General features: G+C 47.0%; 1 protein-coding gene across 3 annotated transcripts in view; it reads left to right on the plus strand.

The window, feature by feature from the left end:
* Window positions 1-3,727: 3,727 nt before the first annotated feature.
* The window catches only part of C5H8orf88 (chromosome 5 C8orf88 homolog), a 29,929-nt gene continuing 8,649 nt past the window's right edge, over window positions 3,728-25,007 (plus strand). For 2 of the 3 annotated variants that reach the window (XM_040432298.1, XM_040432299.1), the window contains exons 1-5: window positions 3,728-3,797; window positions 14,089-14,187; window positions 14,820-14,896; window positions 21,218-21,302; window positions 22,965-23,071. In XM_040432298.1, the coding sequence (XP_040288232.1) occupies window positions 3,737-3,797; window positions 14,089-14,187; window positions 14,820-14,896; window positions 21,218-21,302; window positions 22,965-23,071 (429 nt within the window). In that variant the 5' untranslated portion in view covers window positions 3,728-3,736. Of the gene's footprint in view, window positions 3,798-6,345; window positions 6,396-14,088; window positions 14,188-14,819; window positions 14,897-21,217; window positions 21,303-22,964; window positions 23,072-25,007 lie in introns of those variants that run through there. The other variant, XM_040432300.1, reaches the window with a different exon arrangement.

Raw genomic sequence — 25,007 nt, forward strand, 5'->3', positions numbered from 1 at the left:
CTGCTTGATGGAACAGAGTGGAAATTCAGATCTACTCGGGTTTGATTCCGAGGTACCAGTCGGAACCGAAGCCAAGTTCAGATCCAAATTTTAAACTGGGATCTCTGTACATTAGTTTGAAGTTTTGAGGGAAGCGACTTTGAATCTTTGATCTGAAGCTCGCTTCGCTCATCACTAATGGACACGGTCATATGAGGAGTCAGAGCAGGAACTCCCAGGAGCACTGACTCCACATGTGGACATAGAGCTGGGACTCCTCAGCCACATGTGGACATAGAGCTGGGACTCCTCAGCCACATGTGGACATAGAGCTGGGACTCCTCAGCCACATGTGGACATAGAGCTGGGACTCCTCAGCCACATGTGGACATAGAGCAGGGACTCCTCAGCCACATGTGGACATAGAGCAGGGACTCCTCAGCCACATGTGGACATAGAGCAGGGACTCCTCAGCCACATGTGGACATAGAGCAGGGACTCCTCAGCCACATGTGGACATAGATCAGGGACTCCTCAGCCACATGTGGACATAGAGCTGGGACTCCTCAGCCACATGTGGACATAGAGCAGGGACTCCTCAGCCACATGTGGACATAGAGCTGGGACTCCTCAGCCACATGTGGACATAGAGCAGGGACTCCTCAGCCACATGTGGACATAGAGCAGGGACTCCTCAGCCACATGTGGACATAGAGTAGGGACTCCTCAGCCACATGTGGACATAGAGCAGGGACTCCTCAGCCACATGTGGACATAGAGCTGGGACTCCTCAGCCACATGTGGACATAGAGCAGGGACTCCTCAGCCACATGTGGACATAGAGCTGGGACTCCTCAGCCACATGTGGACATAGAGTAGGGACTCCTCAGCCACATGTGGACATAGAGCAGGGACTCCTCAGCCACATGTGGACATAGAGCAGGGACTCCTAAGCCACATGTGGACATAGAGTAGGGACTCCTCAGCCACATGTGGACATAGAGCAGGGACTCCTCAGCCACATGTGGACATATAGCTGGGACTCCTCAGCCACATGTGGACATATAGCTGGGACTCCTCAGCCACATGTGGACATAGAGCAGGGACTCCTCAGCCACATGTGGACATAGAGCAGGGACTCCTCAGCCACATGTGGACATATAGCTGGGACTCCTCAGCCACATGTGGACATAGAGCAGGGACTCCTAAGCCACATGTGGACATAGAGCAGGGACTCCTCAGCCACATGTGGACATAGAGCAGGGACTCCTCAGCCACATGTGGACATAGAGTAGGGACTCCTCAGCCACATGTGGACATAGAGCAGGGACTCCTCAGCCACATGTGGACATAGAGCTGGGACTCCTCAGCCACATGTGGACATAGAGCAGGGACTCCTCAGCCACATGTGGACATAGAGCTGGGACTCCTCAGCCACATGTGGACATAGAGTAGGGACTCCTCAGCCACATGTGGACATAGAGCAGGGACTCCTCAGCCACATGTGGACATAGAGCAGGGACTCCTAAGCCACATGTGGACATAGAGTAGGGACTCCTCAGCCACATGTGGACATAGAGCAGGGACTCCTCAGCCACATGTGGACATATAGCTGGGACTCCTCAGCCACATGTGGACATATAGCTGGGACTCCTCAGCCACATGTGGACATAGAGCAGGGACTCCTCAGCCACATGTGGACATAAAGCAGGGACTCCTCAGCCACATGTGGACATAGAGCTGGGACTCCTAAGCCACATGTGGACATAGAGCAGGGACTCCTCAGCCACATGTGGACATAGAGCAGGGACTCCTCAGCCACATGTGGACATAGAGCTGGGACTCCTCAGCCACATGTGGACATAGAGCAGGGACTCCTCAGCCACATGTGGACATATAGCTGGGACTCCTCAGCCACATGTGGACATAGAGCAGGGACTCCTCAGCCACATGTGGACATATAGCTGGGACTCCTCAGCCACATGTGGACATAGAGCAGGGACTCCTAAGCCACATGTGGACATAGAGCAGGGACTCCTCAGCCACATGTGGACATAGATCAGGGACTCCTCAGCCACATGTGGACATAGATCAGGGACTCCTCAGCCACATGTGGACATAGAGCAGGGACTCCTCAGCCACATGTGGACATATAGCTGGGACTCCTCAGCCACATGTGGACATAGAGCAGGGACTCCTAAGCCACATGTGGACATAGAGCTGGGACTCCTCAGCCACATGTGGACATAGATCAGGGACTCCTCAGCCACATGTGGACATAGATCAGGGACTCCTCAGCCACATGTGGACATAGATCAGGGACTCCTCAGCCACATGTGGACATAGAGCAGGGACTCCTCAGCCACATGTGGACATAGAGCTGGGACTCCTAAGCCACATGTGGACATAGAGCTGGGACTCCTCAGCCACATGTGGACATAGAGCAGCTGAAGATGCTGACACTTATTCTCTTCCTTTGCAGTGTTGCGCTCTGTTCTTTTTACTTCCTCAGTCAGTGAAGTGACGGAGGAACTATTGAAGTTGTCTGAAGAAATTACCAGCAATTATTACTGCAGTGCTGGTAAAAAAAAATATACCGCAAAATACCGGCCTGGCTGGTGCAATACTGGCCAGGTGCCAACCCTACCAGAATCGCAAAAAAAAATAAAAAATACAACCTGTCCAATCTCTGCAGGTGACATAATAGCTGATGCCAAAAGTACCTGACCCTGTGAGTGATATAATAGTCACGGCTACCCTGTGATTGACAGGCAGAGGTCACACCCACACTGTGATTGGCAGGCAGAGGTCACACCCACCCTGTGATTGGCAGGCATAGGTCACACCCACGCTGTGATTGGCAGACATAGGTCACACCCACCCTGTGATTGGCAGGTAGAGGACACACCCACCATGTGATTGGCAGGCAGAGGTCACACCCACCCTGTGATTGGCAGGCAGAGGTCACACCCACCCTGTGATTATCAGGCAGAGGTCACACCCACACTGTGATTGGCAGGCAGAGGTCACACCCACCCTGTGATTGGCAGGCATAGGTCACACCCACGCTGTGATTGGCAGGCAGAGGTCACACCAACGCTGTGATTGGCAGGCAGAGGTCACACCCACGCTGTGATTATCAGGCAGAGGTCACACCCACGCTGTGATTATCAGGCAGAGGTCACACCCACCCTGTGATTGGCAGGCAGAGGACACACCCACACTGTGATTATCAGGCAGAGGTCACACCCACGCTGTGATTATCAGGCAGAGGTCACACCCACGCTGTGATCGGCAGGCAGAGGTCACACCCGCGCTGTGATTGGCAGGCAAAGGTCACACTCGCCCTGTGATTGGCAGGCAGAGGTCACACCCTCGCTGTGATTGGAAGGCAGAGATCACACCCTCTGTGATTGGCAGGCAGAGGTTACGCCCACCCTGTGATTAGCAGGCAGAGGTCACACCCGCCCTGTGATTGGCAGGCAGAGGTTACGCCCACCCTGTGATTAGCAGGCAGAGGTCACACCCACCCTGTGATTGGCAGGCAGAGGTCACGCCCACCCTGTGATTAGCAGGCAGAGGTTACACCCACGCTGTGATTGGCAGGCAGAGGTCACACCCTCTCTGTGATTGGCAGGCAGAGGACACACCCACCCTGTGATTAGCAGGCAGAGGTCACACCCGGCATGTCATAGACAGGTGTGTCATTAAGTCTCCATCTTGGGATCTGCAGAGAGGATTACACAGGGCTGGAGCCATGTCTGCTGCTGTGGGACCCATATCGCGACATCATGAGGCCGCAGCGACACATCGTAAAGGTGAGGATGCTCCTGGTTTGCTGGAGATACTTACATTACCTCATATACTTTATAAACTACAGAAAAGACCATACATGTATGACAGCCACTGGTACTGTGCAAGTTCTGCCCTATCGCGATATACCCCGGGTGGTCCTGTCTGTTTGGTAAATGTACTTCCTGATAATATGGACCCTGAATGTAGCCGCTTCACGTAGAGCCGCAAGTGCAATGAAGTTCCGGCGTGCACTACTTTTCCTGTTCCAGCTAAGGTATTGCGCGGAGGCGGACAGTGAGTAGCGTTAATGCCGTTAAAATCTCCGGCTGCGCGGAGGAGACTGACGCCAGGTGAAAGGGGGCTTGTAGACGGCTGTGGGGAGAAACATGGCGGCTCTGCCCCCTATTTACCTCAGATTACAATGATATCGCGATAGACATGATATGGACAAGCTACACCGGGTTTATTTGCCCCCTTTCCTGTCCTGCTCCATCATAAGCAGTGTCTGTGAGGCTGTCACCCCCTGAGGTGTCGGGGGGAGGGGGACACCCACCGATCTGACAGTGACCCCTTTCCATTTTTTGCAGTTGCTCCTTAGAAATCACTTACACTATATGCCCTGGCATTAATTGAATTTTTAATATTTTTTTTATTTATTGACTTTTTTTTTTTTTTTACTGTCATTTCTATTCCCCATAGGACACTTAAACGTGATCTGATCGCTTGTCCCATAGACCACCATAGAATATTATTGCAGTCTATGGGATCCTGACACTGCCCAAGGCCCAGACTGTCAGACGAGCCCCTATTTAACCCCCCAGATGCTGTGGTCGCTAATAACAGCGGCATCTGAGGGGGTGAAACGCCGGCCGGTGCCCGCTATGTCCTACCTCCTGCACCCGCCATCTATAGAGCAGGCTCAGTGTGTGATGCGGTCAAAACAAAGGTGCAGTGTAAATCCGCACTATGGCCACCTGCACACGTGGTGGGACACATGCGGTTTTTCGGCCCAGATTCATGTACAGTATGAGCAAAGTGTATCCGATTACACAAATCTCACGTACACTTTGCGGTTTTTTTATTTTATGTTCCTTGCGGAAATTGACCCGTCGTACGTATCTCCAAATCCGCAGCAATTATGTTTGTGGTTTTAGCTGCCGATTTCACCCTTTTCAATGGAAGGCTGAGATCTGCAGCAAAACCGGATCTAGTCCGCACCAAAAAGCGCAATTAGAAATGCCAGCTGTTATGCAGAAATTGACATAATTCCGCACGGAGGTTCGTTCACCCGCACACGTGGCCTAAGGCTTCCTGCACATGTGTGTGGGCAAAAATGCAGAAGGTCCGCACCAATTTCTGTCCGCACCTAAACCACGTGTTGCTTGCGGTTTTGATTTCACGCATTCATTCCAAGGGTGAAATCCGCACCAAAAATCGCAAACCTAATTGACATGCTGCGGATTTCTAAATCCACACAATTTCCGCACGGAAGAAAGAAGCAAATCGTACATGAGATTTGTCTGTTCTTATACATTTTGCAGGTACTGTATGACGCTGCATGTTTTTCCGCACGAGATTCTGCGCAGAAAAACGTGCGTAATTCACAACGTGCGCAGGCAGCCTCAGGCCAAATTGACAGGAATGTATTCAGTCCAGGAAATACACTCTCGTGTCACCGCTGACGTGAACTCATAGTATTGTATTTATTTATGATGCTGGACGTTCCGGCCAGACCGCTGGTCTACTGAAGCGCACTGACTGCTTTACGTAGAGCCGCGGTCAGGATCTCACTGCATCGTAAATCGTTTTAAGGCCTAGTTCACACGAACGTGTGTGATCCGTGGCCGTATTGCGGCTCGCAATACACGGCCACAGTTCCGTGTGCATTCCGCATCACGGATGCGGACCCATTCACTTCAATGGGTCCGCAAATCCGGAATTGCGGAACGGGGCCCCTCGGAAGCACTACGGAGTGCTTCCGCGGGGTTGCGTCCCGTACTTCCGTTCCGCAAAAATATAGAACTCGGCCTAATACCGTCAGTTCGGTTGAGATGAGCTGCCGTCGGTCAGTGAGATGTGGCCCACACATGGGACGTGTTTCCCAGGCTGCTCACGTTCGTGGCCTCGACAGCGGCACAGTGGCTCACATTTACTAAGATGAGTGCACCTAGGTGCTGGCCTAAATTGGTGTATCTAGGTGTAGAGACTAGTATGAAAAGGAGCATGACTCGAAAGAATGGGCTGTGGCTTATCAGGGAAGGGCGCGGACAAAGAGGCGCTGTTCTGCTCCATATTTCTGTCATTCCACGAGGCCAAACAGTAGTTGTTCTAGAGTCCGAGAAAAGCCTGAGCCCCTGTGATAACTCTGGTGCGGGTCTAGACCGTTTACCGCGTCTACAGGATTAGTAAACCTGCCCCAATGTGTGTAGAAGGGAGCAGCCTGTGACCTCATCGGTCTGGGGGAGGATCACCCATAGGTGGGGGAGGATCACCCATAGGTGGGGGGAGCAGGGGGCGGCTGATGGTGGGGGTAAGTTCTCTGTATTCCCAGACTGGGGTCACAGCGGACCTCGCTCACTGGAGAGGCGTCCTTCTAGATGGGCCTGTCTGGACATTGCCAGGTAATGCTTTCATCTGCCTTTTTAGGGTTTTATTCCTATTCTATTGTCATCCCGCAGGTCTTGTTGGGAACTACAAATCCCAGCATGTCCTCACATATTCCGGCTCTTTGTGGTTATTTCTGTTGTAGCTTTCGACTCCTCTTTCCTGGATTTTCCCAGTTTAGTTCATTTCTGCTGGTCTTTTGCTGTGTCTGTGCAGCCGGGGTGTTTTATGTGATTTCTGCGTGGTTCTGGCCGAGCGAGCATGCTGCGATTATTCCATCAGCCGTTTTTCTGCTGAATTACCCTCCAAAGGCCCCAGGTCTCCGGTGCAGCACATTACATGTCCATGTTAACCCCTTCAGAGGGGTCACGTCCTGTAATACTAGAGGGGACCTGTCCGCTCTCCCGATATCTCTCGTCTATTATTCATGATATAGGAACGCTGGGGCACCTTTTTTTTTAAATTAGAGATCTGCATCATGCCATTCCTCTGTTATTCCTCCTGGAAATGTAAGAACATATTGACAAGTGGATGTACATTGTTCACATCATCGTTTTTCAAATTTTTCACTACACCTCTCACAGGTAAGTACCATCATTTCTGCTGTGTGCCCATAGAGCTGCAGTTTACGTTGGTCCCTTTCATGTCCGATACAGCGCTGCACTCCAGCTCCCCACATATGGCGGCATACTTGGCTATTAACCCCATAAGGATGTGTTTTTTTTTTTTTTTCCATTTATTTCCATTTCTCCCTCTGAATTGTATAGAGCTGGAAGTTTCATACTATATTGGGACGCTTACAACTTTTTTTGTTGATTTTTTTTTTTTATGCTTTTTATTTTTTTTCCTTCTTAACCCCTTAAGGACACAGCCTTTTTACACCTTAGGACCAGGCCATTTTTTGCAAATCTGACCAGAGTCTTATAACTTTAAAACGCTTTGACTTATCCAGGCCGTTCTGAGATTGTTTTTTCGTCACATATTGTACTTCATGACACTGGTAAAATGAAGTCAAAAAATAATTTTTTTTTGCACCAAAAAATACCTAATTTAACAAAAATTTGGAAAAATTTAGCAAATTTCAAAGTTTCAGTTTCTGTACTTCTGTAATACATAGTAATACCCCCAAAAATTGTGATGACTTTACATTCCCCATATGTCTACTTCATGTTTGAATTGTTTTGGGAATGATATTTTATTTTTTGGGGATGTTATAAGGCTTAGAAGTTTAGAAGCAAATCTTGAAATTTTTCAGAAATTTACAAAAACTAAATTTTTAGGGACCAGTTCAGGTCTGAAGTCACTTTGCGAGGCTTACATAATAGAAACCACCCAAAAATGACCCCATCTAAGAAACTACACCCCTCAAGGTATTCAAAACTGATTTTACATACGTCGATAACCCTTTAGGTGTTGCACAAGAGCTATTGGCAAATGGGGATGAAATTTGAGAATTTCGTTTTTTTTGGCTAATTTTCCATTTTAACCCATTTTTTCCACTAACAAAGCAAGGGTTAACAGCCAAACAAGACTGTATCTTTATTGCCCTGACTCTGCCGTTTACAGAAACACCCAATATGTGGCCGTAAACTACTGTACGGCCACACAGCGGGGCGTAGAGGGAAAGGTGCGCCGTTTGGTTTTTGGAAGGCTGATTTTTATGGACCGGTTTATTTACACCGTGTCCTGTTTCAACCCCCCTGATGCACCCCTGGAGTCGAAACTCCCTAAAAGTGACCCCATTTTGGAAACTAGGGGATAAGGTGGCATTTTTTGGGGTACTATTTTTAGGGTACATATGATTTTTGGTTGCTCTATATTACATTTTTGTGAGGCAAGGTTACCAAAAATTTCAATTCTGAAATTTCATCTCCATTTGCCATTAACTGTTGAGAAACACCTAAAGGGTTAATAAAGTTTGTATAATCAGTTTTGAATACCTTGAGGGGTGTAGTTTCTTAGATGGGGTCACTTTTAGGGAGTTTTTACTCTAGGGGGGCATCAGGGGGGCTTCAAAAGGGACATGGTGTCAATAAAAAAGGCCATCAAAATCGGCCTTCCAGAAACCATGTCGGTCCTTTCCTTTTGCGGCCTCCCTTTTACTGATACAGCAGTTTACGACCACAAATGTGGCATTTCTGTAAACTGCAGTATCAGGGTAATAAATTTTAACTTTTGTTTGGTTGTTAACCCTCGTTTTGTTACCGGAAAAAACGGATTGAAATGGAAAAGTGCCAAAAATTGCGTTTTTGGCACCGTTTTTTTAATTTTTTTTAACCGTGTTAATCTGGGGGGTTAGGTCATGGGATATTTTTATAGAGGAGATTCTTACGGACGCGGCGATACCTAATAAGTCTACTTTTTGTACATTTATTTAGGTTTTAGACTATATTATCCTTATTGATACAAAAAAAAAATTTTTGTATCTCTAAAGTCTAGGTGTCATTTTTTTTTTTTTTATCTGATTATCTTATGTGGGGGCTCATTTTTTGCGGGACGAGCGGACGGTTTTATTGGCACTATTTTGGGGGCTATATGACTTTATGATCGCTTGCTATTAAACTTTTTGTTATGTAAGGTGACAAAAATCTTTTTTTGCACCTTTTTTTTTTTTTTTTTTTTTTTTTTTTTTTTTCTTGACCGTGTTAATCTGGGGGGTTAGGTCATGGGGTATTTTTATAGAGGAGATTATTACCGACGCAGCAATACCTAATATGTCTACTTTTAATAAATTATTTTCGTTTTTTTAGGTGTCTCAAGTCTGAGAACCAGTTTTTTTTTCCGATGTCAGTGCTAAATTGGGATATAAATTTATTACTCCATGGAAGTGTGATACTCCCTGAAGCAACCAATAATGCAGAGGCCCGGATGATCGGGGCACGTGTCACACTGAGTAGTGGTGTCCTTCCGTATCCCCCTCCTGCGACACACTCTGCACCTTTTTTGGGTTCGTCCCTTCTTTCCAGTATGGGGGACCACACCTGGAAAGTGTTGGCCAGGGACGATCCGGGCACCTACAGTTCCCGAGGTACTCCGGCCTGCTCTTTCCCGGTCCGAAAAGATCAGGGCCATGAGGACTGCCTCATAGAACTGCAGGAATGTCCCTGTGCTGCCAGCGCTTCGGGATAGTACAAAAGAGTTGTACATGGCAACCTGCACCAAGTAGACCGCAACTTTTTTGTACCATGTCCGGGTTTTGCGCATGGCGTTATATGGCTTGAGGACTTGATCCGAGAGATCAACTCCTCCCATATACCGATTGTAGGCGACGATACAATCGGGCTTGAGGACCGTTGCCGCGGTACCTCGCACAGGGACACGGGTGATGCCGTTACCATGAATTGTGGACAGCATAAGGACATCCCTCTTGTCCTTATACCTGACCAGCAACAGGTTTCCAGTGGTAAGGGCACGGGTCTCACCCCTGGGGATAGGTACCTGGAGGGGGAGGGCAGGGAGGACGCGTTGATTTTTCCGCACGGTTCCACAAGCGAACGTGGATATGGCGGCAAGGGACTGGAACAAGGGGATACTGGTATAAAAGTTATCCACGTACAGGTGGTAACCCTTATCCAGCAGTGGGTACATAAGGTCCCACACAAGTTTCCCGGTAACACCCAGAGTGGGGGGACATTCTGGTGGTTGAATCCGGGAATCTCGCCCCTCGTATATACGAAATTTGTAAGTGTACCCTGAGGTACTCTCACAAATTTTGTATAGCTTCACGCCATACCTCGCCCGCTTGGAAGGCACATACTGGCGGAAAATGAGTCTCCCCTTGAACGCAATGAGAGACTCATCAACTGCGACCTCCCTTCCAGGTACATAGGCCTCCATGAATTTGGCCCCAAAGTGATCGATGACCGGCCGTATCTTATACAGACGGTCATGGGCAGGATCACCTCGGGGTGGACATGCTGCATTATCGGAATAATGCAGACATTTCCGGATGGCCTCAAACCGGGAGCGTGTCATGGCTGTACTGTAAAGTGAGGTCTGGTAGAGGACGTCCCCACTCCAGTACAGCCTGACACTGGGTTTCTTGACCAGGCCCATATGCAGCACGAGGCCCCAAAATGTCCTCATTTCGGCTGCACTGACCGGCGTCCAGCCACCGGGCCTGGCCAAAAAGGAGCCCGGGTGTTGAGCGACGAACTGTTGGGCGTACAGATTCGTCTGCTCCACCATCAGATTTACCAGTGAGTCACTGAAAAAATGACAAAAAAAGTCATATTCAGTGTAGCCCACTGTGGAAATCTAGATTCCTGATTGGCCTACAAAATCAGGAATCACAGGCTCGTATCGCTCTTGGCTACACCAGACAAGTTCACCGGCAGGGGGCTCCGGTGGATTTAACTGGTGGGCCGGGAAACCAGTACGAGCCCCAGAGCTGCTCGTACCAGGCTGGGCCACAGGGTCCCTAACATGGCGGTCCCCTTGCTCCGCCTGGTGGCGTCTCCGCCGCCTTGGGGGCTCATCATCATCGCTAGATGATGAGGAGGACGCGGATGACAACAGGAATGTGGGGTCATCCTCATCCTCACTGGGACTCTTGGAGTCAGAGGCAAGCTGGGCATATGCCTCCTCGGCCGAGAACGTCCGCCGGGCCATAGGGGAGTGTGTGTCTGCGTGTATATGTGCGTGTGTGCAACTCTTTATTTTGTGTGCGTGTGTGTGGGCACGGGTGTTCGCGGACTTAACCCTAAAACTAACAGAAAAAAAAAAAAAACAACTAACTAAAAAAAGGGCAAAAAATGTGAATTTTTTTTTTAAAAACCGCTGATCAACCGTCCGAAGTTGATCAGCGGTGAGGTGTGCGATGCGCTAACAGCGGCCGGACACTAAGTGCCGGCCACAGTCGGCGTACACCAAAAAAAAATGAAAAAAATGCACCCCAAAAAAGGTGGGGGGGGGCAGGGGGTGGGGGGGGTTAAGTGGCAGCAACCCTGGGGGGTCTAGGGTCACACAGCTGTGCTGTGGACCCCAGACACCCTAACTTAGGGTGATGCAATAAAAGTTCACAAACTAACTTTCTTTTTTTTTTTCCCTGCCTAAACCAAACTTTCCCTGTGCTGTCCCTATGTACCTGATGGGGGGTGCTGGGGCACAGATCGGGTCCTGGGGGCACAGATCGGGTCCTGGGGGTGCTGGCAGACACACGTGCAGGCAGCTCCTCTCTCCTCCGGCTCCGGAACACAAAAGGAGGAGGAGAGGAGCGCCTGCCTCTTTTGAATTTGCCGCCGGACCGCCCACAGACCAATCAGAAAGCGATCCTGAGTGGTGATGTCACCATCACCACTCAGGATCGCTGGATGGTGATTGGTGGAGTGAAATCACACCACCATCACCATCCTGTTCCGGGTTATCGGGTCTTCAGAGACCCGAATATCCCGGAAACGCAGAAAACCGCAGGTCTGAATTGACCTGCGGTTTTCTGCGATCGCCGACATGGGGGGGTCACAGGACCCCCCAACGCATTTGCCCCAGGTGCCTGCTCGATGATTTGAGCAGGCACCGGGTTCCGATCACCGCCGGCCAAGCGGCAGTGATCGGAACCATTCATGACGTACCGGTACGTCATGTGTCCTTAAGAGGTTAAAGGAAGGCAGGCATCAACAAAAACTAGCAGTTTTATGTTTTATGACTTTTTCTGCGGCATTCACCACGCAGGATACATAACACGAAAATGTAAGGGTACCTGCACATGGCGCAGACCTGTGTGCAGAAAATCCGCATGAAATCCGCACCAAAACTGCACATTAATCCGTGCTATTTATCATGGTTTTTCGCTAGTTTTTGTGCGTTTTTTTTTTTTTTGTGTGTTTTTTGGTGCACATTTTCTGTTTGTTAACAACCCCATTGAAATCTACGCGGAAACCCACCCTACATACGATGCAGAATCGCACAAACAATTGACATGTTGCGGATTTTAAAATCCCCACGGTGGATCAATTTCCAAACAGGAGGAAAAACAATGAAGACGGAGCCTTTCTGTGTCGGTCTTGATATCCCCGGCACTATTGGAGTATGCACCACATTGATGACAAGGCGTAGGTCTCATGATAAATTAGACGCATCCTCCGGCAGTCCGCGCGCCTAACCAGAAATCTACCAGAGCTCAGAGCGAACATAGATTTCTGGCTTACTTAGGCTTCATGCACACGACCGTTGTGTTCTGCGGTCCGCAAATCGCGGATCCGCAAAACACGGATGGTGTCCGTGTGCGTTCCGCAATTTGCGGAACAGCAGGGACAGCCATTAATATAACTGCCTATTCTTGTGCGCAAAACGCAGACAAGAATAGGACAGGTTATATATTTTTTTTTTTGGCGGACCACAGAACAGAGCAGCGGACAGTACACGGAGTGCTGTCCGCATCTTTTGCGGCCCCCATTGAAGTGAATGGGTCCACATCCAAGCCGCCAAAACTGCGGCTCGGATGCGGACCAAAACAACGGCCGTGTGCCTGAGGCCTTATTCTGCATTTTTCACGCAGCCCTGGCCCCATAGTCACTTCTATGCTTGAAGTGGGGCTTCAGTGAAACACGCATGGTATCCGGAAGCAAGTGCGGATGCGATGCGTTTTTCACTGATGGTTGCTAAGATGTTGTTTGTAAACCTTCAGTTTTTTTATCACGCATTAAAACGCATTAAAACGCATCGCACCCGCGCGGAAAAAACAACAACTGAACACAATCACAGACAAAACTGACTGAACGTGCTTGCAAAATGGTGCGAGTTTCCTTGAACGCATCCGGACCTAATCCGTCACCTAAAGGCCAGTTCACACAACTGATTTTGAAAAACACGCTTAAAAAATCAGCGTGGAACCTGTGTGTTTTAGCGGTTTTTGACACATTTTATATATTATTATTATTATTATTATTATTATTTTTTTTTTAAGTATCAGTGGGTTTTCACTTGAATACAAAGCTGAATTTTCAGCTTTAGGTTTTTTAAGCAGATCTGCTCCAAAAAATGCGCAGAAATGCACAAAAAAGCGCATGGACTGAAATGGAACTGTTTTTTTTCTGCTTCCTATTTATTTTAATGGGAGATTCAGCGCAGAGTCCGCTCCAATACAGGGCACACTGCTACTTTTTTCCACGTGTAAAAAAGAAGCAAGTGCCGCTTCCCTATTGAAATGAATGGGAGACTGTTTTGAGGCATTTTTTGGAGCTGATTTTGAGGCAGAAAGACTGTCCCTAATAGTTTGGTTGTTTTTTTATTTTAAGTCTCGCTAGGGGACTTGAACATGTTGAGACCTAATAGATGCGCTAAGATGGCAGATCTAGGTGCCACTTTTAGGGTACAACTACATGGCAGCTTTGGACAAAAAAGGTGTTGTGCCCAGGCATCGCAGTGTAGCAGGGCAGCCATAGAAATGAATGAGGTTGCCCCCTGACTCGCACGTTTTCCATGAACCGTCCCCAGAATCTCAAAAAAAAACAAACAGCACTGCTGTATTCTTTGAGATTCTGGGGTTGCGGTTGTGGCAGACGTGTGAGTCACGCTGCGACCCTATTCATTTACATGGCTGCCCTGCCATACGCGCACGGTGCCTAGCAATAGCATGGCAGGAGCACCCGTAGCTTCTGTGCATGTCCTCCCGTAGCTGTCGTTACCTGCTACGATTCCTACTTTGCATTGTTTTTTGAATTGAGTAAAACAATCCCCTGAAATGACTTCTCTGCGATATCGTTGTCCTAGGTTGTCAGCTGCTGCTGAGCAGTGAAATGGAAGCCAAGAGACTAATCGGTAAACCACTTCAGCCAGCAAGGCCTATCCGTCGCTGTGTTTCTGACAACGGTGAGTGCATCCACGTCATAAAACGCAAACGGTCCAAAGAGTACTATTAAAGGGGTGTTCCGGTTATAGAACGTTATCCCCTGTCCTGTGTAACTATTAGATTGGTGGGTGTCCTACTGCTTTGACCCCCAAGATCATGAGAACGGGGGCCAAGTACCTCGTGGAGCCCCCCCCTGAAATGGACAGAGCAGCTGGTTGGAAAAGCATGCCATTCATTTCTATCTACAGCCTTTCCATAGAAATGGAGCGGCGCCGTGCTTTTCCAACCAGTTCCACTAGTTCTAGGGCCCCAGTTCTCGTGTTGGTGGGGGTCACAGCAGTAGGACCGCCACCGATCTATTTTCCTCTATCCTGTGGATAGGGGATAACTTTCTATAACCAGAATACCCCTTTAAGATAATATGCAGTTACGGAGGTAGTCATGGTGACGGAAGCCCCATACCTTCACTGGTAGAGACTGTGCTGACCATTAATATTAGGCATAAGTGCTCTGGAGGGGCATCAGTCACCAGCGTTTACCCACCCTCTGAACATTGCAGCTGTATGACGGGTGCTGGGTCTCCATGATCAGGTGGTTATGGATATATCATATTCGTTACATGATGAAACTACCTTCAGTGATGTCTTTGCAGGAGCTGTATTCATGGTTAACTTCCAAGCCAGGTTCTCTGATCACTGCAGAGACAGCGTTAAGGATCGCTCTAATTTGGTAAGATGCAGCGCTATCTGTCAGAGCTCGGCGTAGCCGTAATGTTGTGTATTCTTCATCTCCGTATCTGGGAAAATAACTGCTGCCATTCACACTGCTGTGACTTCTCCTTCAAGCAGATTTGACTGCTGAGGCCAGTGATTGGCCGCAGCAGTCACAGAACCAGACCACTGCGGAAAACTGAGTAGGCTGTGGTGCAGGCACGGTGGGACATGAACAGGGGTGTGTGTGTTTTTTTTTTTTTTGGGACACAGGTTAGGACTAGGGATGAGCAAATCGACTTTCGATGAAACCTCCGATGTCGATTCGCATAAAACTTCATTAGAATACTCTATGGAGCGAGCGCTCCGTGCAATATTAGAATGTATTGGCTCCTATGAGCCGAAGTTATTACTTTGCGAAGTCTTGCGGGACTTCTGGTAATAACTTCAGAAATTAATTTCTAGTGTAAAAAACTTTTTACCAAACTCAGGTTCAGTTCCAAGATACAGTGAAAAATGGTCGCCTGGTGGCTGTTACCTCCCAACTTTTGTGGGACAATATGTGCTGCAATTTTTTCATACTAGGCCAGGCCTCTAACTCCGCCTAAAGCATAACTATACACACCCATTCCCCGTAATGCCCCCACATAGTAATTATTCCGGCTTTGTGTCAGCACACAGTAGTAATGCCCACACTGTTCCCTCTTCACAGAAGTAATGTTCACATGTGCACCCATGACAATAGTTATGCCCCTCACTGTAGTTATGCCCAGATGTGCCTCCTTCACAGTAGCTATACCCAGATATCTTACCCTTTCACAGTAGTTATGCCCAGATATGTGCCCCCTCAGTTATTATGTCGATTATGTTCCCCCTCACAGTAGCTATGCCCAGATAGATATGTGCTCCCTTCACAGTAGCTATGCCCAGATACAGTCAGGTCCATAAATATTGGGACATCGACACAATTATAAAATTTTTGGCTCTATACACCACCACAATGGATTTGAAATGAAACGAACAAGATGTGCTATAACTGCAGACTGTCAGCTTTAATTGGAGGGTATTTACATCCAAATCAGGTGAACGGTGTAGGAATTACAACAGTTTGCATTAGGGCTGCACGATATGGGAATTTTGTGCGATTGCGATTAGGGCCCTAAAAATTGCGATAACGCTATGCAATGCGATATTTTAAGGGAATTGTGCTAGAGGTCTATTTGCTTGGATTTTCCCATATGAGTCGCTGACGCGGCTGGGTATGACATGGTTATGGTTGTGGGGGATCTGTGGAGGACGCTGTGTTGTGGGGGATCTGTGGAGGACGCTGTGTTGTGGGGGATCTGTGGAGGACGCTGTGTTGTGGGGGATCTGTGGAGGACGCTGTGTTGTGGGGGATCTGTGGAGGACGCTGTGTTGTGGGGGATCTGTGGAGGACGCTGTGTTGTGGGGGATCTGTGGAGGACGCTGTGTTGTGGGGGACCTGTGGAGGACGATGTTATAGGGGATGTGTGCTATGACACACAGGGCCATGAGGGGGGCCAGCATAAGACATATAGCATCTTATGCTGGTTCCCCTCATGGCCCTATGTGTCCCCTCATGTGTCCTAAACTGCGCACATAACTGGCTTTGTCTGTAAAGTATTTTACTAGTGTGTGAAACAATCTCTCTCCTATTGATAACAGGTCCAGCCTCTGTACTCACTGTCACTATGAATGCACTGCAGCGAGCTGGCCGGCCGGTGCGTGACTGACGTCACTTAGTAACGCTCCTCCCACTTCAGGAAGCAGGAGCGTTACTAAGTGACGTCAGTCACACGCCGGCCGGCCCGCTCGCTGCAGTGCATTCATCGTTAAAGTGAGTACAGAGGCTGGACCTGTTATCAAAAGGAGAGAGATTGTTTCAGACACTAGTAAAATACTTTACACGCAAAGCCAGTTATGTGTGCGGGGCCCCTTCATATATAATCGCTGCATTTTCGGGTCGGCCAAATCGCCATATCGCATTTGCCGATTATCGCGATTCGATTATTTTTTCGATTTATCGTGCAGCCCTAGTTTGCATATGGGCTTTCCACTTGTTAAGGGACCAAAAGTAATGGGACAATTGGCTTCTCAGCTGTTCCATGGCCAGGTATGTGTTATTCCCTCATTATCCCAATTACAATGAGCAGATAAAAGGTCCAGAGTTCATTTCAGGTGTGCTATTTGCATTTGGAATCTGTTGCTGTCAACTCTCAAGATGAGATCCAAAGAGCTGTCACTATCAGTGAAGCAAGCCATCATTAGGCTGAAAAAACAAAACAAACCCATCAGAGAGATAGCAAAAACATTAGGCGTGGCCAAAACAACTGTTCGGAACATTCTTAAAAAGAAGGAACGCACCGGTGAGCTCAGCAACACCAAAAGACCCGGAAGACCACGAAAAACAACAGTGGTGGATGACTGAAGAATTCTTTCCCTGGTGAAGAAAACACCCTTCACAACAGTTGGCCAGATCAAGAACACTCTCCAGGAGGTAGGTGTATGTGTGTCAAAGTCAACAATCAAGAGAAGACTTCACCAGATGAATACAGAGGGTTCACCACAAGATGTAAACCATTGGTGAGCCTCAAAAACAGGAAGGCCAGATTAGAGTTTGCCAAACGACATCTAAAAAAGCCTTCACAGTTCTGGAACAACATCTTATGGACAGATGAGACCAAGATCAACTTGTACCAGAGTGATGGGAAGAGAAGAGTATGGAGAAGGAAAGGAACTGCTCATGATCCTAAGCATACCACCTCATCAGTGAAGCATGGTGGGGGTAGTGTCATGGGGTGGGCATGTATGGCTGCCAATGGAACTGCTTCTCTTGTATTTATTGATGATGTGACTGCTGACAAAAGCAGCAGGATGAATTCTGAAGTGTTTCGGGCAAAATTATCTGCTCATATTCAGCCAAATGCTTCAGAACTCATTGGACGGCGCTTCACAGTGCAGATGGACAATGACCCAAAGCATACTGCAAAAGCAACCAAAGAGTTTAAGGGAAAAAGGTGGAATGTTATGCAATGGCCAAGTCAATCACCTGAGCTGAATCCGATTGAGCATGCATTTCACTTGCTGAAGACAAAACTGAAGGGAAAATGCCCCAAGAACAAGCAGGAACTGAAGACAGTTGCAGTAGAGGCCTGGCAGAGCATCACTAGGGATGAAACCCAGCGTCTGGTGATGTCTATGTTCCAGACTTCAGGCTGTAATTGACTGCAAAGGATCTGCAACCAAGTAATAAAAAGTGAAAGTTAGATTTATGATTATTATTCTGTCCCATTACTTTTGGTCCCTTAACAAGTGGGAGGCACATATGCAAACTGTTGTAATTCCTACACCGTTCACCTGATTTGGATGTAAATACCCTCAAATTAAAGCTGACAGTCTGCAGTTAAAGCACATCTTGTTCCTTTCATTTCAAATCCATTGTGGTGGTGTATAGAGCCAAAAATGTTAGAATTGTGTCGATGTCCCAATATTTATGGACCTGACTGTATATGTGGTGTGTGTGTGTGTATATATATATTACATACAGTGCTGCCCATAATTATTTATACCCCTGGCAAATTTTGACTTAAAGTTACTTTTGTTTTTGATGGGAAATTACATAGGTGTCTCCCAAAAGTTAATAAGACGATGTACAAGAGGCATTATTGTGAAAAAAATAAAAATCTCAGCTTTTATTTACATTTGTGCAAAAAATACAAGATGTTCCGCACTGTGGAAAATCTCAGAGGACGTGGTCGGAAGCCAAAAGTGACACCTGTGCTGGCCAGGAGGATAGTTAGAGAGGTGAAAAAGAATCCAAGGTTTACCACCAAGGCCATCCTGGTGAATCTGGGCTCTGCTGGTGGCAATGTCCCAAGGCAGACAATCCAACGGACACTGCACAATGCAGACCAAGGAGGACGCCACTTCTCCAGACAAGGCACACAAAAGCTCGCTTGGCCTTTGCAAAAGCTCATCTGGACAAAGAAGAAGACTTCTGGTCTTCTGTGTTATGGTCAGATGAAACAAAAAATGAATTGTTTGGTCACAATGATGTTTCCTTCATTTGGCGTAAAAAAGGAGAAGCCTTCAACTCAAAGAACACCATCCCCACTGTCAAACATGGTGGTGGGAACCTAATGCTTTGGGGGTGTTTTTCAGCCAATGGACCAGGGAACCTAATCGCAGTAAACGGCACCTTGAAAAAAGAGCAATACATGAGGATTCTCAACGTCAACATCAGGCAGTCTGCAGAGAAACTTGGCCTTGGGCACCAGTGGACATTTCAGCATGACAATGACCCAAAACACACAGCAAACGTGGTGAAGAAATGGTTAGCAGACAACAACATTAACGTTTTGCAGTGGCCCAGCCAGAGTCCAGACTTGAATCCAATTGAGAATCTGTGGAGGGAGCTAAAGATCAGGGTGATGGCAAGAAGACCCTCCAACCTGAAAGATTTGGAGCTCATTGCTAAAGATGAATGGGCAAAAATACCTGTGGAGACATGCAAAAAGCTGGTCTGCAATTATAGGAAGCGTTTGATTGCTGTAATAGCCAATAAAGGCTTTTCTATTGACTATTGAGAAGGGTATGAATAGTTTAGGACTGGACAGTTTTTGCTCAAATGTAAATAAAAGTTGAGAAATGTTTTCTTTCCCACAATAATGCCTCTTGTTCATCGTCTTATCTTTTGGGAGACACCTATGTCATTTCCCGTCAACAAATTACTTGCTGGTTGAATAAAAGTAACTAAGTCAAAATTAGCTTTTATCCAAATTCCAAAAAATACACCAACATACTTTAAAACATCGTAAACAAAAGATCCTGGACTACAAGGACCTCAACCTTCAGTGAGGGATACTACGGCATCCCGTACTCCATGATGCGCATGCGCCAGCTTCTGCCCCGTGTTACTCACTTCCTGGTTCCCAGGTCTGACATCAGCAAGACATCCTGCTGACCACCCTGGTCTTCCAAGCTGACAAGATGTCCCAACTCCTAGGAAACCAAATGTCCACAATGCACCAACTGGATAATGCGCCTGCACTGCATCCATCCAAGACTTAAAGGCATACAGTCCATCTACCCAGTCATACAATATTAACCCTTCACGCACAGGTGAACGAGAAATAACAGACCTTCATACTGTCCCATAACGGTGACACACTCCAAAGGTCCTCCTCAAATCTGCATATACTTCAATTATGCTTATACCAACCAGCCACTCCCTCCAGCAACTGGTGGGGAACTGCTAGTATAAACAGCACCCAAATATGCCACTGCACATACATATCAATGCACCGCCCCCACATCTACCCAAGATTTTTATCAAGGTGCTTTTAATGTGGACCAAAAATAAAATAAAAATTACATTTTTCATTGCGCCCATGAAGAAACCAGTCACATCCTAGTCGCTCACAATCAGAAAGAGGTCCCACAGTCCTAATTTATGAACCAAATATGATTTTCCACCTATAAATGTATAGAAAAATAGAATAAAAACATTCATTATGTCCAACCAAAAGGTTGGGTCCTCAACTCCGCTAAAAGAATATACAGTGTGTGTGTATGTGTGTATGTATATATATATATATATATATATATATATATATTGTGATATATACATATTGTGATATATACGTAACACGCGGCAGGAGCTGGCGCATGCTCACTGAAGTTTGAGGTCCTTGATGCCCGGTATACGATGTTTTAAGGTAAGTTGATGTATTTTTCGGAATTTGAGTAACACTTGAAATGCACTGTGCCGTATATATTGGACTTGATTGCATAGTTGTAGTACTGACCTCATGATGCAGATGTGTGTGTGTATAAGTGTTTGCATTGTCATCTCATGCCTCAAAAAGATGCAGCGACGTTTCGAATCCAACTGATATGTTTAGTGAATAAAGTTACATATTGCTGCTAATGGCACAAAATCTTTTCCCCTTCATTTTAGGGCTCATTCAGACTAATGTAAGGGCTGTGTGCCCGTGCTGCAGACTGCAGTTGACTTGAATTGATCCGCGATCCACAAAAGATAAGACTTGTCCTATGTATGTCGGAGGCATGGACACTAAAACCCATGGAAGTGCTTTGTAGTGGGCTTCCGATCCATGCCTCCATCCTGCAAAATATAGAACATGTCCTATCTTATAGATGTATTTTGTGGATCGCAGACCCATTCAAGTCAGTGGGAAGGGCACGGAGCCCTTATGGTCGTGTAAATGGGGTCTTACCAGATGTCACCTGCTAATCCAGTGAAGCTGTACTGTCATCACATTTGTAATGTCACTCACTGATTTCTCTTCTGATTTAGTGGCGCTCCATTGAAAAATTACATGTTTTGGAGGATCCGGTAACTGAGAAATCTTCAGGAAAACCAGCAGTAAATAATAAAAAAGGTAAATGGCAAATCCATGTATAAAATAAATTACTGTTAGATTGTGTGACTTGTCTATGAAAGTAACCTCACTGGGGCAGACTTACTAATCCTGCAGACAGTGTAGATTTATGCAGTCTCGGGCTGCGCCAAATTAATCACAGTGGCTCAGGCTGGATGATAAATTTGGTGCATGGCCAGACACTTTTATCTAACTTTATACTATTGATTGGCTTGTCTGGATCCGGCAATGCCATTTGCTACTTGATACCTGTTGGCCCCTCTAACTATAATAGGGACTGGCGGAGCAACCCTGCAGATATGCTGGGAATTGGCCGGACAAAAAACGGTGATGGGATCTCTGCCGGTCCGCATTATAGTTCACGTGGCCAGACTGCAACGCGGTAGCTTCCGACAGTGTCAGAATGCAAAGAGATCCGGCCGAAACAGCCTGCTGGATACAAAAGGGCTAGTGTGAAACTAGCCTAAGGCTACTTTCATAGTTGCAGCAGGAAGGATCCGACAGGCTGTTCACCCTGTCGGATCCGTCCTTCCCCTATTTCACCGTACCGTCCCTCCGTCCCCATTGACTATAATGGGGACGGAGCTCCGGCGCAGCACGGTAGTGCACGGCGAAAGGCCGCCGGACTAAAAGTCCTGCATGTCGGACTTTTTAGTCCGGCGGCCCCTCACCGCGAACTGCCGTACTGCGCCGGAGCTCCGCCCCGTCCCCATTATAGTCAATGGAGACGGAGCGGCGGCACGGCGAAATAGCGGAAGGACGGAGCCGACGGGGTGAACAGCCTGTCGGATCCGTCCTGCCGCAAGTGTGAAAGTAGCCTTAGGCTATTTTTGCTCAAGCATATGCAGTCCAGGAAATATGCACCTCACCCGACCCGACCTCCCTGCATCACAGTGATTCTTCCAATGGGGGGGGGGACACAAAAACAAAAATTGGCCTGGTCCTTAAAAGCTATGGACACCTTTAGGGGGAATTTTTTAAATTATTGCATTCTACTTATTTTTTCGATTGGTCTTTATAAAAAAAATACACTTTCCCAGTATAACGGTGTAATCTGTGTAAATGCAGAGCAGCAGGGTTCTGTGTTTACAGTGAATCTCGTCATCTGATGGCTCATGTGAATCCCTTATCTGTGATCTCTTGACCCTCATAAACACTTATTTAAGCCATTTTCTTATCAGTGTGACAAGCTTGAGCTGTAATGAGAATTCATGAGCTGCCAAGAGTCCAAAAACCAGGACTACAGACTGAGCTCTGCTGGACGACCAGACTACAGATAGAAACAGACAGATGGCAGATACACGCTTAGTTAACCCCTGTAGTACAAGAACTGCTGGAAAATGTATTAATAAAGACCAACTGAAAAATGATTTTTAGCACAGAACGAGCAGAATGCAAAAAAAAAAAAAATTGCTCTCACGGGTGTTCATAGCTTCTATGGGGTTAATACGGGGATGTGCATTCAATATGTGTGATATACATATGTTTGTGCGCAAAGCCTAAAATGTGAAAACCCTTTTGGTATCCTACGGTCTCGGATTTTAAACATCTTTGGCACTGTTGGTCATTTGTTAATCTACGATGCATCAGTTAAGGAGCGATGATGGTTGTGTCCTCGATCCACGACTGGTTTCAGCTTCTCTTACGTCCTTCTGTGTGCAGATAGGATTACCTATTCCAGAGACTTCCTGATGCAGCTATCAAACGTGTCTGTGAGCAAACAGAAGCCAAAGTACTTACCGGATCTCCCCATTACTCTTCAGCATCCGGTAGGTTCTAGCCATATGTACTAATCACTACTTCTTATTCTGAGTCTGGAGAAGTGTTGGCAAAATGGTCAGTGACAGACCTCCTCTGCCAAGATTTGAATGAAGTCTGTCTCTCCTTCTAAATTAGGTTGCCAGTCCTAATTATGATCATTTTTGTGACCAGAATGTCCTGACCCTGTGTGCCCGCCATCCTCATAGTCGGTGATGTTATTGACAACTGTCTGGCTACATGAACAGATCTTCCTGCGTAGGTCGCTGCTGTAATGCCAGTGGTACCATCAGGGGCGGACTGGGAACTTAATCTGATAGAAGGCAGGGCCAGCAATACCATATTGTGGCACATTATACCACCCCAACAGAGCCAAATACCACCGTCCATCACAAAATACTGCCCCAACAACTTCCACTGGCCGGCCATAAGGAAGAGATCTACATCTGTTTCTGAAAATAATAATTCTTGCCATTCCCTGACAACAAGCAGAGTTCTTGCAAAACTGAGATATTAAGTGTTTCTACAAAGCTCTGTTATGTTTCTGATTTATTTTTTAACTTAAAACCAGAGTAACGGCACTCAAATGAATTTCACCAAGGCAGACAGCAGATGGCGCTAAAATGCCATGAATAGAAAACATGTAAACCGATAGAAGTAATGCAGCTGTCCATAGGGAGATGCTTACACATAAAACTATCTGTATTTGGTATCGCTGTAATCATACCGACCCATGCTGGTGACATGCTAGTTATGCTGCACAGTGAATGTCATAAATTTAAAGTGCAAAAGACGATGGCGTAATAGCTTGTTTCTTTCCATTACCACAGGCCAAAAATGAATCGATAAATAATATGTACTCCAAAATGATGTTACTAAAAACTACAATTTGTCCTGCCAAAAACAAGCCCCTATACGGCAACATCGACAGAAAAATAAAAAAAGTTGTCACCAGATAAAATGCCCACTGAACGTGCTGTCTGGACCAGTGAATTAATAAACCATTCATCAAATCTCTAGCAACAGTGGTCAGGGGTTTTACGAGGATAGGTGATCAATATCAGTTTGGAGGGGGGGGGGGGGTCAGACACCCAGCACACCGGACAATCAGCTGGTTGAAGAGAAGGCCGCATGCCGTGTCAGCGCTGCTATCTCTTCATTGTTCACCTGCTTGTTGTCGACATCAATATTCAACGATTGTGTCTGAGATGCCGCCCTGTGCTATATCACCCCTGACATGTTGTTACCAGTCTCACAGGGGCCAGCTAATGTGTTTGTTTGGTGTTGGAGTGTTGGAGAAAGCTGGAAACCCAAAAGCAAACATGGGGAGAACATATAATTCTAACCCATCACAATTAAGAAAAGCGAACTATCTAAACCAGCTAACCCACATTTTTTCAGTTGAGTTTGGTTCATTCCATGTTGGACTTCTTGGAAAGATTTTGGAAATGTAAGGTTTGCAGTACGTTTAGAAGGGCGGCTACTCTTCTGTTTTAGGCCTCATGCACACAACCATATTTTACATTTGTGTGCTGTCCGCTTTTTTGAGGAACGCACACTGACCCATTCATTTCTATAGGGCCATGTAAAGATATGTATTTCTCGCCCAATTCCTTGGGGGACACAGGAAACCTTGGGTATAGCTCAGCTCCCTAGGAGGCGTGACACTAAGTGAAAGACTGTTAAGCCCCTCCTCCAGCAGCTATACCCTCAGCCTGGAGAGAGAGACTACCAGTTTTTTGCTTAGTGTCAAGGAGGCAAGACACTCTCTGCACTGCAGAGCTGTCTTTGCTAAAAATTTTATTTTATTTTTTATTTTATTTTCTGTTTTATTTTTTTCAACAGGGACAACAGAGACGCCTGGATCTCTCTGTTCTCCCGGGGTTGAGCTGCGCCAGTGCCGGCTATCCGCACTGCTGCCTCCCCCACCGAAGAAAAGGAGGACCA

Source organism: Bufo bufo, chromosome 5 (assembly GCF_905171765.1).
Source record: "Bufo bufo chromosome 5, aBufBuf1.1, whole genome shotgun sequence".
NCBI lineage: Eukaryota > Metazoa > Chordata > Amphibia > Anura > Bufonidae > Bufo > Bufo bufo.